This window comes from Ranitomeya variabilis, chromosome 4 (assembly GCF_051348905.1).
Source record: "Ranitomeya variabilis isolate aRanVar5 chromosome 4, aRanVar5.hap1, whole genome shotgun sequence".
In the NCBI taxonomy this organism is placed as follows: domain Eukaryota; kingdom Metazoa; phylum Chordata; class Amphibia; order Anura; family Dendrobatidae; genus Ranitomeya; species Ranitomeya variabilis.
In genome coordinates, this window is record NC_135235.1 from 112,175,033 (window position 1) to 112,190,641 (window position 15,609).

General features: G+C 42.5%; 1 protein-coding gene across 2 annotated transcripts in view; it reads left to right on the plus strand.

Moving 5' to 3' along the window:
* ASCC1 (activating signal cointegrator 1 complex subunit 1) overlaps window positions 1-15,609 on the plus strand; it is a 370,687-nt gene that overhangs the window by 186,554 nt on the left and 168,524 nt on the right. For both annotated transcript variants that reach the window (XM_077259130.1, XM_077259131.1), the window contains one exon: window positions 4,011-4,135. In XM_077259130.1, the coding sequence (XP_077115245.1) occupies window positions 4,011-4,135 (125 nt within the window). The remainder of the gene's footprint in view (window positions 1-4,010; window positions 4,136-15,609) is intronic.

The following is a 15,609-nucleotide window of genomic DNA, read 5'->3' on the forward strand; positions in this document are numbered from 1 at the left end:
CTGTGTCTTTTCCACTCCTACTTCCTGTCCCCGGGTATCAGCTTCCGCGGCAATAGTCTCCCTCGGGCCTGCTCCTAACACTCCCTGTATTGGGAGTAGTCCACCAGGCCAGCTCTCTCTTGGGAGGTTCGTTGTCGTGGTTCTGCGGGTTCACTTTAGGAGTTCCAAAAGAGCTGACACATAAATCATAAGTCATAAATGGCACAGAATTGTGATATTGGGGGTACCTAGAATACAATTTCCAGATCGGTACACAAAATTTGGAGACTGATTAAAAAGGGCTTGTCACAGGCTAAAAGTAGCCAGTTTTTGCTTTTCTTTTAATCCCACTGCTCTCCACATGATTTTTTTTATCTGCCATACAGTTCCATATGTATGAACCTTTTTATTTAGTGCTAATTGTCATGGTCTTTATGAAGGGGGTGTCGCTCATGGGGTAATTATGCAGATCAACCTAAAGACCCGCCCCCAGGGAATAATTTTATCCACACACCCTTGCTAAAGTCAGTGCAAATTAGCACTAAATAAAACGCCCAAATCTTTTCAACTGTCCATCGGATTTAAAAAGAAAAAAAAAACAAAACAGAATGCTCAGGGGAGCAAAGGGAATAAAAACTGGCCATGGTGACAAGTCTTCTTAAAGTAAAGGCAGACAATCATGTCATCTAATGGTTGACAATGACGGCAACTCACTGTTCCCAATTACATATATACAATTTCTTAGTTACTGTCTTTTATTACTCTGAGGAACTCAAAATTGTTCTCTCACAATTACTGTAGCGCTGTGTGAATCTCCAAACAGATTGCTTTTCAGCCACCTCTTGACTTCATCAAATATGCTTTCAAGCCGTATCGTTAATGATGCCGTACTTATTAGCACACTTGCCGAAATTGCTCCAAGAATTCTTTATTTTCTGAACAATAGCTAGATAATATGGTAATACCAGTTGATTTTCTTCTTTATAAGATTTACTTTATAAGATTTTCTTCCCCGCCCTCCACTCTTTGCTTCCTCAGGAGATTATTTAATCGGTAGCTCATTCAATATTCAAGAAAGGATTGTTCTTTCTGTGGTGGCCTAAGCCAGCCGTACACTTTTAACTTGACCAATGTGTATGGGGGTAAGCATAAAAAGGATTAGACTTGGATTTTAACATGCTTGACTTGACTGGGATACGTTATTTCTACTATATTCCATTAAAGAAGTTTATCCCCTTTTATGATGTGAAGGCATATTAATAGAATAATCAGATTATTATTGACTTATGATCAGACTTCTTGGACCACCATCGATCCTGACAATGAAGGGGATGCAGCTCTTAATCAGCTCGTCACCTCTTTTTAGGTGTTCCTGCACTACGGTGCTTCCAGCCATCTAGCTTTGCAGGGAGATGCATCCAGCCCTGTGCAGGTGAATAGGGCTTTGCTGTAGTTCTCTGCACAATGGATGGCTGGGGACAATGCTTTAGAGGAAAACAATGATGGAGCAGATTCATGAAGGAGCCACACCGCTGCAGATGCAGCAGCGAGAGAAGACTGAAATCATGATTGTTGGCTTAGCGCATCAAGCATTTGTGTGGAAATGGCGTAGCATGGCCATATTTATTGAAATACGGCCCACAGTACACTCTTCATGTAGCGGAGACATTATGCCATGCTATGTTGGTATTGTTGGTGACTGCTACATCTGTTTATTAGCTTTGTGGCCCTTTTCTAATCCCACATGGATCATAAATTGATGGCATTTTCTAGAGATGGGATACTCCTTTAATTAATGCTTATGGTCACTGGTTAGCCCAATGGACTTTTGACTTAGTGTCTATGGCCACTGGTTATTCAAAATGACCCGTTACTCAGTGTTTCGGGCCACTTGTTATCCTAATGATCTTTTTACTTAGTGTCTATGGCCATTGGTTATCCTAAAGGGCCTTTTACTCAGTACTTATTACCATCATTGGTTACCCTAATCAGCCCTTTACTTGGGGCTTATGGCTACTGGTTATGCTAGTAGAACTTTAACTCTGTGCTTATGGCCGCTGGTTATCTTATTGGACTCTTTACTCAGTGCTTATTGTCACTGGTTATCCTCATGGACCCTTTACTCAGGGCTTATGGCCAATATTTATCCTACTGGGGCCTTTACTCAGGTCATATTGTCACTGGTTATTCTAATGGATCCTTTACTTGGGGCTTATGGTTACTGCTTATCCTACTGGGCCCTTTACTCGGTAATTATTGGTCACTGGTATTATATGGCATAAGTCATGGTCTGGGATAATCTTTCATCAAGATGAACATTTTTTTTATATATACTTGTGTGTAAATGGTGGCATTGTAGAATCAAGTAAATATAAGAAAACTGACTGAACAACAATATAGTCTGAACTGGTGCATAACCAGAAAAGTCATATAGCAAATAGATCAATAGCTGCACTCAAAATTAACTGTGCTAAGGCAAGGAAATGTGCAATATATGAAATGTGAATAGCATAATGGCTTGGGAAATTTATGAAAAAACACATGAGATTCTTAGCACAAGATTTGGCCAAAAGTTGTGAGCCCATCCACCAAACGTCAAGGTAATCTCAAAACGGATGGGTACCTGAGCTGACTGCCTAGTGTGAACACTTACCTATGGCTAATAACATGATAAAGCCTGCTTTTATAGGAAGCTCAGAACCAACTGTGTCTGGATGTAATTGAAATCACAGCATGGTGAAGGGCGGGTGTTCACACTAGGCAGTCAGCTCAGGTACCCATCCCTTTTGAGATTACCTTGACGTTTGGTGGATGGGCTCACAACTTTTGGCCAAATCTTGTGCTAAGAATCTCATGTGTTTTTTTATAAATTTCCCAAGCCATTATGCTATTCACATTTCATATATTGCACATTTCCTTGCCTTAGCACAGTTAATTGTAGAATCAAGCCATTCTGGGAAAAGTTTTTTTCAAATTACTCTTTGGTTATGGGTAGAAGTTTGGAGTTCAGCCCTAAGATTGCTCTTCTATCTATTTTTCCCTCTTCAATTGGTTCCCAAAAGAAGTATAGTCTCCGGTTTTATTTAACTGCAGCACAGTCAGTGATTCGAAGACCTTGCAAAACAACTCTTACTCCCCTAATGTCGGATTGGTTTGCCGAGATAGTTAATATTTGTACGATGGAAGAACTCACAGCGGAAAGGTCTGCATACGATGGATTTAGGAGATAGTGGAATGACTGGATCCTGTTTCAGGACTCAGTGAATTTTTATAAATAATTCCAATAGATGGACTGTTCTCACATGAAGTGTTTCTGGGTTGGTGCTGTGTGCTTACCTGAAGATTGTAGCCTCATTTCCTTCATCTTCCCCCTTCCCTTTTTCCATACTCCTTCTCCCGGTTAACCCTACCCCCTGTCATCCCTCCTATCCCTTCTAATCCCCCCTCAGTTTTTTTTCCCTTCCTTTTTTCTTCTTATAGTTCCATACTCATATGGATTCCCACATGTGTTTCTTTCCCCTCATTCTCTTTCTAACCTCTATGTTGGAATTTTCAGAATAATTCTTCATTTGCTGATATAAAAATTTGGGTCGTTTTTTTTATGCAGCTGCAATGTTGTTTGACCTGTTTATATTTCCACATGAATACTGTTATCTTTACAAGCTTTGTTAAGACCTTAACGTGACTTATTGGATCATAATATATTTGGTCGAATGTTGTGGGTTTTTTTGCGTTTTCACTATTGATTAATAAAAACAAACTGAACATAAATGGTGGCATAATTTCTCGTAAATATATTTAAGTTTTAAAGTTTAAAAATCAATTTCTTAGTCATGCTTAATGTGTTTCACCTCATTTCGGAGTGCATTGGCCCTTTACTCTTGAGTCTAACAAGGAATTGTTTCTCTTATTCTGGCTTTTTTAGGGACTGCGGTGCGTTGAAGATAGAAGCCATACTTTACTGTGTGCTCAGCATTTGTTAAGAAAGTAGATTTCCGAAGAGATATAAACTATGTCCCTCTCTCACGCAGGTTGCAGCTTGTAGCGGATCGCTTCATGCAGAGATTTGTGGGCTCAGGGCTGATGCTAAAAGACTGGGACAGAGTAAAACTTCACGCTACGGTTATGAACACACTGTTCCGACGAGATCCCTTAGGCAAGTGTTTATGTCTTACTGATCACGACATGAAGACGTGAATATGCGTGCTGCTCATTTCATTACTCTTCTCTAGGCCGGCCTTTCATATTTGCTTGTCTTCAGTTTTGTTATATACAGGAAGGAGAGGAAAAGTAACAGACAAGTGCATCCAATATGCAGAGATCTTCCCTGACAGTGAAAGCAACGCTCAGTGCCACAATAGCAGAAGAGGACAGCGGCATGATGTGTGATAGAATGGGCTTTTATCCTGGCTCAGATGCTCTCACTTCTGACAGTGTCTGAAAACTTTCCTACACGTTTATTCATTTAGTATCTGCAGAATAAGCATCATGGAAGCTTTGATGCTTCTGTTCTGTAACATAATGCAGTTTATTAAGAGGCTGCTAGAATAAGCTGGGTCTGCTTGTAGTTATTTCAGCTATAATAGAGATCAGAGATAACAGCTTTTTATTTCCCATTATTTATATATTCTGAATCATTGTGCACAGATTATAATCACATCATGTAGCTATCAGGAACGGGGTCAAGTCCGCAAACGCATTTAGCTTGGCAGTAACATTCCTCCACACACATCTAAAGACCCATTTACATGGGCTGATAATCAGCAAATGAGCTTTTATAAGGATGCTCGTTCCCGATCATCAGCCCATGTAAACTCGCAGCCGATCAGCCAACAAATAAGCAAAGCACTTGTTTGACCAAAAGACACAAGAGAAAAAGTAAAGGTCATACAAATGGGGATCACCACAAGGATTCAGCTAGGATACATACAGTTTTTATTAGTACACTACAGTACACATGAAAACAGGTAATAAAGTGAACACACACTTAAAAACAATTAAAAAGGCAACATTCTTGTCCATTGTAACTTCAGCCCGAAATAGGGCTAACACCTGCGCCCAAGACCATAGATCAATACCTAATAAGGCAATACCTATGTGGACATCACCATAAAAATACACATGGTTCAATGAAACAAGCTTGTTATATATATGACAGAAGACTGAGTGAAGGGCAACTTTACCAAAGTATCACATAATACAGTGAATACAATGACCAATGCAGCCGTAGAAGACTGCCCCTAAATGAAACAAGTCCCTATCCAGCATAGCACAAGAGCAATAATGTTAATTTGCATCACCACAAGGGGTTAAAATGCAAGTGAAATACCACGGAGCCCTGAACCCAGCCCTGCAAATACAATACCATGGGCTAGAAGTGTGTAACTGGTCAAAAAATGGCGCAGGTGAAGCGGAGACCCAACGCGTGTCGCCCCACTCAGGAGGCTTCGTCAGGGGTCCCCTGACGAAGCCTCCTGAGTGGGGCGACACGCGTTGGGTCTCCGCTTCACCTGCGCCATTTTTTGACCAGTTACACACTTCTAGCCCATGGTATTGTATTTGCAGGGCTGGGTTCAGGGCTCCGTGGTATTTCACTTGCATTTTAACCCCTTGTGGTGATGCAAATTAACATTATTGCTCTTGTGCTATGCTGGATAGGGACTTGTTTCATTTAGGGGCAGTCTTCTACGGCTGCATTGGTCATTGTATTCACTGTATTATGTGATACTTTGGTAAAGTTGCCCTTCACTCAGTCTTCTGTCATATATATAACAAGCTTGTTTCATTGAACCATGTGTATTTTTATGGTGATGTCCACATAGGTATTGCCTTATTAGGTATTGATCTATGGTCTTGGGCGCAGGTGTTAGCCCTATTTCGGGCTGAAGTTACAATGGACAAGAATGTTGCCTTTTTAATTGTTTTTAAGTGTGTGTTCACTTTATTACCTGTTTTCATGTGTACTGTAGTGTACTAATAAAAACTGTATGTATCCTAGCTGAATCCTTGTGGTGATCCCCATTTGTATGACCTTTACTTTTTCTCTTGTGTCTTTTGGTTATGCATATGCCATAGGTCAGGGTGATCCCACTTTATAGGCCGTGGTGCCCCCTCAACATATATATTCAAAGCACTTGTTTGGTAGTGGATTGGATCTTTTATGTGGGTCCATAAATGATCATTGAGAGCACATCACCCAGTATAAACCCGGGATGTACTGCCAATAATGTGCACGTTGTAAGGGGACAGGGTGATCTTTTTCGTGATCTTTCTGTCCCCATACAGTTTTGTCAGCCCGTCTGAATGGCGCCCTAAACAAGCAGCAATTAACTCTGACTTCAACAACTGCTTTGTCCACTAATTTTATATTGATGACCTGTCATTACATAGATAATGATTATATGTTCGGAGGTAGCATCCAACACCCCTACTCATCAGCTGTTACCACCTCCACCGTCAACCAGGTGTAAATAGTGTACGGAGCGACCACCGCAGCTCCATGCACTGATTAGTGGCTGCTCCAGGGATCTGCAGAGCAACTCCTATTCTGTCAATAGAAGCTGATCTACAGTACCTGGAAGCGGTCAGTGTATGATGCTGTGCTGGCCCGCTCTGGACATAATTTACGTCCGGTCACCGGTGAAGGTCATAACAGCTGATCGGTGGGTGTGGCAGATGATACGAGGTGCCTGAGCATAGGTCAGCTATATAAACATACAGGAAAACACTTTTATGGACCCAATTACATCACATGTATGTCTGATGGATGCTTGTGATGGCCATTGAATGCCATCCATGCCCTATGTAAGAATATGCATCCATTAAAGGGTTTTTCCCTCAAAGAAAATACATTTTAATGAATAGATCATAGAATAAACCTATTTTTCACAATTGGATGTGTTAAATAAAAATGTTCCTGTGCTGAGATAATCTTATAAATGTGCCCCTGCTGTGTACTGTGTAATGGCTGTGTCCTGCAAGAACATGATCTGATCATACCACAGCTCCTGGGCAGGGGGGGAAGCAAAAGGAGTATACAGACATTACAGCACTGGATCTCAACTGATTCTGGTTTTTGTGAGGTAATACATTTCCCTGGCTGTTTAAAAACTTGTTTTTATTCACATATCAGCTGTGATCCCATGTTGTCCTGTCTGTATACTCTTCTCTTTTCTTCCTCCCCTGCCCAGGAGATGTGGTATGATCAGACCATGTTCTTCCACGGTCAGACACAGCTATTACACATTAGCTCATTTATAAGATTATCTCAGCACAGGAACATTATTTTTTAACATATCCAATTGTGGAACTTATTTATATTTTAAGATCTGTTAATTAAAATTTACTGTACTTTATTTTTTTGGGACATTTTTTTTTTACCAGGTATTTTTATAGTGTATGACTATTTGATGCCACTATTAGGTAATTGTCATTGCCTCCATTTAGCATATACATCAGGAACTGATCCTAGAACTTGGTAAGGACTCAATCCAGAAGCAGTTATAGAAGAGATAAACCATAGTCACCGCAGCCTGATAGTATTGTCTAGTGCTCATCTCCTAGGGCTGAATTCCTTTTGGAGGCATGGAGATCAGGGAAGAACATTGGGGCGTTATAGGAGCCCTGTGTCTGGTACACTTCACAACGCTTTAGCAGCAAATTTTCTGTGAACACTGCATTATGGCTGGTCTCATTGTACTGGTAAGGTAATAACATCGTTATGATGAGACCATGGGGATGTCATTATTATGCTGGTAATACACAAAAAAGGGGGGGGGGGACAGCAGCACTGTAGAGAGCAATATATATGCAAATACAAGATCTATACTACATTGTTGCTGAATAAAATGTACTTACAAAAAAAGTACTTAGAAAAATGAATGTTTTTAGCTCATAAATTGGCCAATACATGTATGCCCATCAACCACAACAAGGTGAGCTCCTTCTGATGGTCTTATTGTCATAAATTTGCCTTTCTGAGGTTATAAAACTACAATTTTAAATGGGCAGGTAGAACTAACACTAATTAAAAGCACCCTTGGGCTTATTACACTGGTAATTACTGTTTGCCATGAAATTGTGCCCTTTGGAACTCTCGCTCTGTGTGTAATAAACTCTCATTCATCCATGACTTCTTCCTTTCTGATTCTCTTAACCTCCTGGCTCTTACTGAAACCTGGATCCAGCAGTCAGACACCACCGCTGCTGCTGCTCTCTCATATGGTGGACTACACTTTTCTCATACCCCAAGATCGGGCAACAGAGCAGGTGGAGGAGTTGGTCTGCTCCTATCACCCAAATGTACCTTCCAAGTTATCCCCCAAGTACCCTCACTTGTCTTCCCTTCCTTTGAAGTCCATACTGTCAGACTCTACATCCCCTTCTCCATGCGAGTGGCGGTGGTTTATCGTCCTCCCGGCCCCTCCAATCAGTTCCTGGATCACTTTGCCACCTGGCTTCCACACTTTCTCTCCTGTGACACCCCCACCCTCATCTTGGGTGACTTCAACATCCCCATTGCTTTTCCCCTCTCCCCATCTGCTTCTCAACTTTTATCTCTAACCTCTTCTTTCGGCCTCTCGCAGCATTCTAACTCTCCAACGCATGAAGACGGAAACTCCCTCGACTTGGTCTTCTCCCGGCTTTGCTCAGTGGACGATTTCACAAACTCCCCTCTTCCGCTCTCTGACCACCACCTTCTTTCATTCTCTATCAAGAACTGCCATGCTGCTCAGGTCACCCCCACTTTCCACACTTATAGAAACATACAGGCAATTAACCCCCAGAAACTTATGCAGAGCTTGCAGTCCTCATTGGCCCCTATCTCCTCCATCTCATGTTCTGCACTGAAGCACTATAATGAAACACTACAAAGTGCCCTGGTTGAAATTGCACCTCCTATACATAGAACAACTCGGCACAGACGGCGACAACCGTGGCACACACTGCAAACGCGTTTCCTACAGCGGTTCTCCAGGTGCGCCGAGCGTCTGTGGAGAAAATGTAATCTACTTGAAGATTTCATCCATTATAAGTTTATGCTTAAAACATACTACTCTGCCCTTCACCTCTCCAAGCAAACCTATTTCAACACCCTCATCACCTCACTGTCCAATAACCCTAAACTTCTCTTTGACACTTTCCATTCCCTACTCAACCCAAAAGTGCAGGCCCCAACCACGGATCTCCGCGCTCACGATCTGGCCAATTACTTCAAAGAAAAAATTGACTACATTCGACAGGAAATTATCTCCCAATCCCTTCATACCATGCACTGTCGTCCCTCCCCCACTGCATCCCGTTCACTCTCTGACTTTGAACCAGTTACAGAAGAAGTAAACAGGCTCCTTGCATCTTCTCGCCCGACCACTTGCACCAGTGACCCCATTCTGTCACATCTCCTCCAGTCCCTTTCCCCGGCTGTCACCTCTCACCTAACAAAAATATTCAACCTTTCTCTCTCTTCTGGTATTTTTCCCTCCTCATTTAAGCATGCCATCATACACCCATTACTTAAAAAACCATCCCTCGATCAAAACTGTGCCGCTAAATTATAGACCTGTCTCTAATCTTCCCTTCATCTCTAAACTCCTGGAACGCCTGGTCTATTCCTGTCTTATCCGCTATCTCTGAGATAACTCTCTTCTCGACCCTCTTCAATCTGGTTTCCGCTCTTTACACTCCTCTGAAACCGCCCTCACTAAAGTCTAACAGCTAAATCTAATGGTCACTACTCCATGATAATTCTCTTGAAGCATTCGATACTGTGGATCATCAGCTCCTCCTCACTATGCTCCGCTCCATCGACCTCAAGGACACCGTTCTCTCCTGGTTCTCCTCCTATCTCTCTGACCGCTCCTTCACTGTATCTTTTGCTGGTTCCTCCTCCTCTCACCTTCCCCTTACTGTTGGGGTTCCTCAAGGATTAGTCCTAATCCCCCTCCTCTTCTCTTTGTATACTGCCCCTATTGGACAAACAATCAGTAGATTTGGTTTCCAGTACCATCTCTATGCTGATGACACCCAATTATACACGTCTTCTCCTGATCTCACTCCTGCCTTTTTAGAAAGCACCAGTGATTGTCTAAGGTTCACATTGCGTTAATGGGTGTCCGCTAGCGGACTCCGTTACATGGCGAAATTGTCGCAATTAACGCCATGTAACGGGTCCGTTAGCGCACCCATTGACAGCAATGTGCTAATGGGTTGCCAACTCATCACTAGCGCATGCCATTTTCGGCACGTGCTAGCGATGTGCCGTTATTTTTTGACGGACCTCGGACGCTGCTTGCAGCGTCCGAGGTGCGCCCGAGGTCCGTTCCTCGCTAGCGCAGATCGGGGATCTGCTCTAACGGGATCGGCAAACGCGATCCCTATAGATACATTGCGTTGGCGCAATCCGCTAGCGCTATGCGCTTAACGGATTGCCCTAACGCAATGTGAACCTAGCCTTACCACTGTCTCTAACATCATGTCCTCCCTCTATCTAAAACTGAATCTGTCAAAAACTGAACTGAACTGTTCTCTCCCTCTACTAACCTACCTTGCCTGACATTGCCATCTCCGTGTGCGGTTCCACCATTACTCCCAAGCAACATGCCCGCTGCCTTGGGGTCATCCTTGATTCTGAGCTTTCCTTCACCCCCCATATCCGATCACTGGCTCACTCTTCTTATCTGCATCTCAAAAACATATATAGAATATATATAGAATTCGCCCTTTTCTTACTTTCGACACTGCAAAAACTCTTACTGTCTCACTCATTCATTCTCGTCTGGACTATTGTAACGCTCTCTTAATTGGCCTCACTCTCCCCGCTCTAATCAGTCCTGAATGCTGCTGCCAGGATTATATTCCTCACCTACCGTTACATCGATGCCTCTACCCTGTGCCAGTCATTACACTGGTTACCCATCCACTCAAGAATCCAGTACAAAACTATTACCCTCATCCACAAAGCACTCCATGGCTCAGCACCACCCTACATCTCCTCCCTGGTCTCAGTCTAACACCCTACCCGTGCTCTCCGTTCTGCTAATGACCTGAGGTTAGCATCCTCAACAATCAGAACCTCCCACTCCCGTCTCCAAGACTTTACACGTGCTTCGCCAATTCTTTGGAATGCACTACCCAGGTTAATACGATTAATCCCCACAGTTTTAAGTGTGCCCTAAAAACGCATTTGTTCAGACTGACCTACCGCCTCAACGCATTAACCTAACTATCCCTGTGTGGCCCATTCAAAAAGAATAAAAATAAAAAACCTTAAACCATAATCAGATTCCTCACGTCAAGTTCTCATATATTTCATGCAGTTAATAGCCCTCTGTGTTTGTACTGTTACATACTCAGGCTGTTAACTGGTTCATGCAGCTTTACATGAACACCCCATCCTTACACTATGGCTGGTCCGAACAACAAAAGCAATTGTTACCATCCACCTCTCGTGTCTCCCTTTTTCCTATAGATTGTAAGCTTGCGAGCAGGGCCCTCACTCCTATTGGTATCTATTTTGAACTGTGATTTTTGTTATGCTGTAATGTCTATTGTCTGTACAAATCCCCTCTATAATTTGTAAAGCGCTGTGGAATATGTTGGCGCTATATAAATAAAAATTACTATTATTATATTATTATAAATACTTACGGGCACTATAGAGAAGTATATATGCAGGATGGCACAATCAGTAGATATGTAGTATATATGCAGGGAGGCACGAGAAGTAGATAAGTAGACTCTTATGTATGGAGTCTGGAGTGAGCATATGATTTGGGGCAATTCAGGGGTGTCACTGGGCCTGAGATTAGCGTCGGTTTTGGTTTTGCAGGTGTGGCAGGTAAGACATTTTAGGAAGCATCTGAAAAAGTTGGTCACATACTTCCAGCTCTAAGGCACATGGCTACTGCATAAAGCTAGTTATCCAACTACCAATGATCTACAGTAAGTACCTTAACCCCTTCACCCCCGGAGCTTTTTCCGTTTTTCCGTTTTCGTTTTTCGCTCCCCTCCTTCCCAGAGCCATAACTTTTTTATTTTTCCGTCAATTTGGCCATGTGAGGGCTTATTTTTTGCGGGACGAGTTGTACTTTTGAACGACATCATTGGTTTTAGCATGTCGTGTACTAGAAAACGGGAAAAAAATTCCAAGTGCAGTGAAATTGCAAAAAAAGTGCAATCCCACACTTGTTTTTTGCTTGCCTATTTTGCTAGGTTCACTAAATGCTAAAACTGACCTGCCATTATGATTCTCCAGGTCACTACGAGTTCATAGACACCTAACATGACTAGGTTATTTTTCACCTAAGTGGTGAAAAAAAATTCCAAACTTTGCAAAAAACAAAACAAAACAAAATTGCGCCATTTTCCGATACTCGTAGCGTCTCCATTTTTCGTGATCTGGGGTCAGCTGAGGGCTTATTTTTTGCATGCCGAGCTGGCGTTTTTAATGATAGCATTTTGGTGTAGATACGTTCTTTTAATCGCCCGTTATTGCATTTTAATGCAATGTCGTGGCGACCAAAAAAACGTAAATCGGGCGTTTCAAATTTTTTTCTCATTATGCCATTTAGCGATCAGGTTAATGCTTTTTTTTTATTGATAGATCGGGCGATTCTGAACGCGGCGATACCAAATATGTGTAGGTTGGGGTTTTTTTTTATTGATTTATTTTGATTGGGGCGAAAGGGGGGTGATTTAAACTTTTATATTTTTTTTATTTTTTTCACATTTTTAAAAACTTTTTTTTTTTACTTTTGCCATGCTTCAATAGCCTCCATGGGAGGCTAGAAGCAGGGACAACCCGATCGGCTCTGCTACATAACAGCGATCATCAGATCGCTGTTATGTAGCTAAAATGCAGGTGTGCTGTGAGCGCCGACCACAGGGGGGCGCTCACAGCCACCGGCAATCAGTAACCATAGAGGTCTCAAGGACCTCTATGGTTACAATGAAGGAGCATCGCCGACCCCCGATCATGTGACGGGGGTCGGCGATGCGCTCATATCCGGCTGCACGGCCGGATGCGGTAGTTAAATGCCGCTGTCTGCGTTTGACAGCGGCATTTAACTAGTTAATAGCGGCGGGTGATCGCAATTTCACCCGCCGCTATTGCGCGCACATGTCAGCTGTAAAAAACAGCTGACATGTCGCGACTTTGATGTGCGCTCACCGCCGGAGCGCACATCAAAGCGGGGGTCCCGACATGTGACGTACTATTCCGTCACATGTCGGGAAGGGGTTAAACACTGGCAGTGTTATTGCAGCTGTATGTGTTTTACTCTGAAATGCCTCCGCATTTTAGAGAAGACATACTTTGCAAAGTTGATTGGGAAACATGCAACTAGAATGACTAGTCCACAGAGGTGGCAGGAAGAAGACGCTTGGGTCCTGCCTCTTGGACTAGCCATCGGGACACATGGTCCCCGGACAGCTTTCCAAAGTAATACCTGCGCAGCAACAGTTAAGCAGCCAGTGTCTGATTCATGCTGCCCGTACTTCGGTCAGGAGGAGTCCCCTTGTCAGGTGTTCTCTTTAATGTGTGCTGCCAGCCGCATACCTTATCTGGGGCAGTCATACAGGGGGATCTGATGTTTCTGCTGTCCAGAGACCCTTTCAGAGATCTATACAAAGAAGGAGCCATTTTCTGAAAATCATTTGCTCCCACATATATGCTTCCTTCCCTGCTGAGTGGTAGGTCTTCATCACACACCTTACTGTTTCTGTACAGTGGTGCTCTGTTTTCCTTTCCCCATTGTGTCACCTTATTCAAAGCACAGGATACAGTATACTAGATTTCTGTAAGATCTTTTACATTAGAAGCTTAATACTTAAAGCAGATATGTCCTATTGCACAAAATTTGTAAAAAGCATTGCTGCTCTCATCCCTCAAACGAGAACAGAGCCGTCAATGTACATGCCAGCCTAATATGTCCAGGAAGTATCCTGAATCTCGTGCACTGTAACTTGCAATCCACTTTTGTCGAGTAGGTGGCTCCTCTCAATGAGTATTCTGACTGATCTCTATATGCTGCTACATCCTTTCCCTCATTTTCCTACATGCATAATACCTGAAATTGTCCAATGTCTGCCTGCCTTTAAGTGTAATCCCAGCTCTCTTCTATACTTGTATGCAGTTTGACAAACAGGAGAGCAAGAGCAGAGAGACAAACACCCTTTCCCATTTTCTGGAGTATGTCTCAGCATCTCATCTTCTAAAGACGGATTATACTTAACAACAGGCAGCGGATTGTACTTTGTAGTGAATGTTTCGAGGGTAATAGGCATGACACAAGTATAATTTTTGATAATTTCTTTGCAAGTTGCCTATTACATTATATTAATCAAATGAGATCACATTTTAGGAAAGTTCAGTGACCACTTACAGAGGTCTCTTAGATGCCAGAGAATTCAAATTGTGCTTGATGCATATTCTACATATATTTGTATCATATTATACAGTGGGGGAAATAAGTGTATGAACCCTTGCTGATTTTGTAAGTTTGCCCACTGATAAAGACATGAACAGTCTATAATTTTAAGGGTAGGTTAATTTTAACATTGAGAGATGGAATATCAAAAATAAAATCCAGAAAATCATATTGTATAAATTATATAAATGTATTTGCATTTTGCAGTGAGAAATAAGTATTTAATCCCTTACCAACCATTAAGTTCTGGCTCCTAGAGACCAGTTAGACACTCCAAATCAACTTGTTACCTGCATTAAAGCCCGCTGTCTTACATAGTCACCTTTATAAAAGACTCCTGTCCACAGACTCAATTAATCAGTCAGACTCTAACCTCTACAACATGGGCAAGACCAAAGAGCTTTATAAGGATGTCAGGGACAAGATCATAGACCTGCACAAAGCTGGAATGGGCTACAAAACCATGAGTAAGACGCTGGGTAGAAGGAGACAACTGTTGGTACAATAGTAAGAAAATGGAAGAAATACAAAATGACTGTCAATCGACATCGATCTGGGGCACCATCGAAAATCTCACCTCATGGGGTATCCTTGAGAAGGTGAGAGTCATGAAGAAGGTGAAAGATCAGCCTAAAACTACATGGGGGGAACTTGTTAATGATCTCAAGGCAGCTTGGGACCACAGTCACCAAGAAACCCATTGGTAACACATTACGCCGTAAAGGTTTAAAATCCTGCAGTGCCCGCAAGGTCCCCTGCTCAAGAAGGCACCTGTGCAGGCCTGTCTGAAGTTTGCCAATGAACACCTGGATGATTCTGTGAGTAATTGAGAGAAGCTGCTGTGGTCATATGAGACAATAATTGAGGTATTTGGCATTAACTCAAATCGCAGTGTTTGGAGGAACAGAAATGCTGCCTATGACCCAAAGAACACCGTCCCCACTGTAAAGCATGGAGGTGGAAACATTATGTTTTGTGGGTGTTTCTCTGCTAAGGGCACAGGACTACTTCACCGCATCAATGGGAGAATGGATGGAGCCTTGTACCATAAAATCTTGAGTGGCAACCTCCTTACCTCCGCCAGGACATTAAAAATGTGTCGTGGCTGTGTCTTCCAGCAAGACAATGACCAAAAACGTACAGCCATCATACTATGATGCTGTATATCTGCCCCCAACCCGACCTGCAAGAGAATAAAAATAAC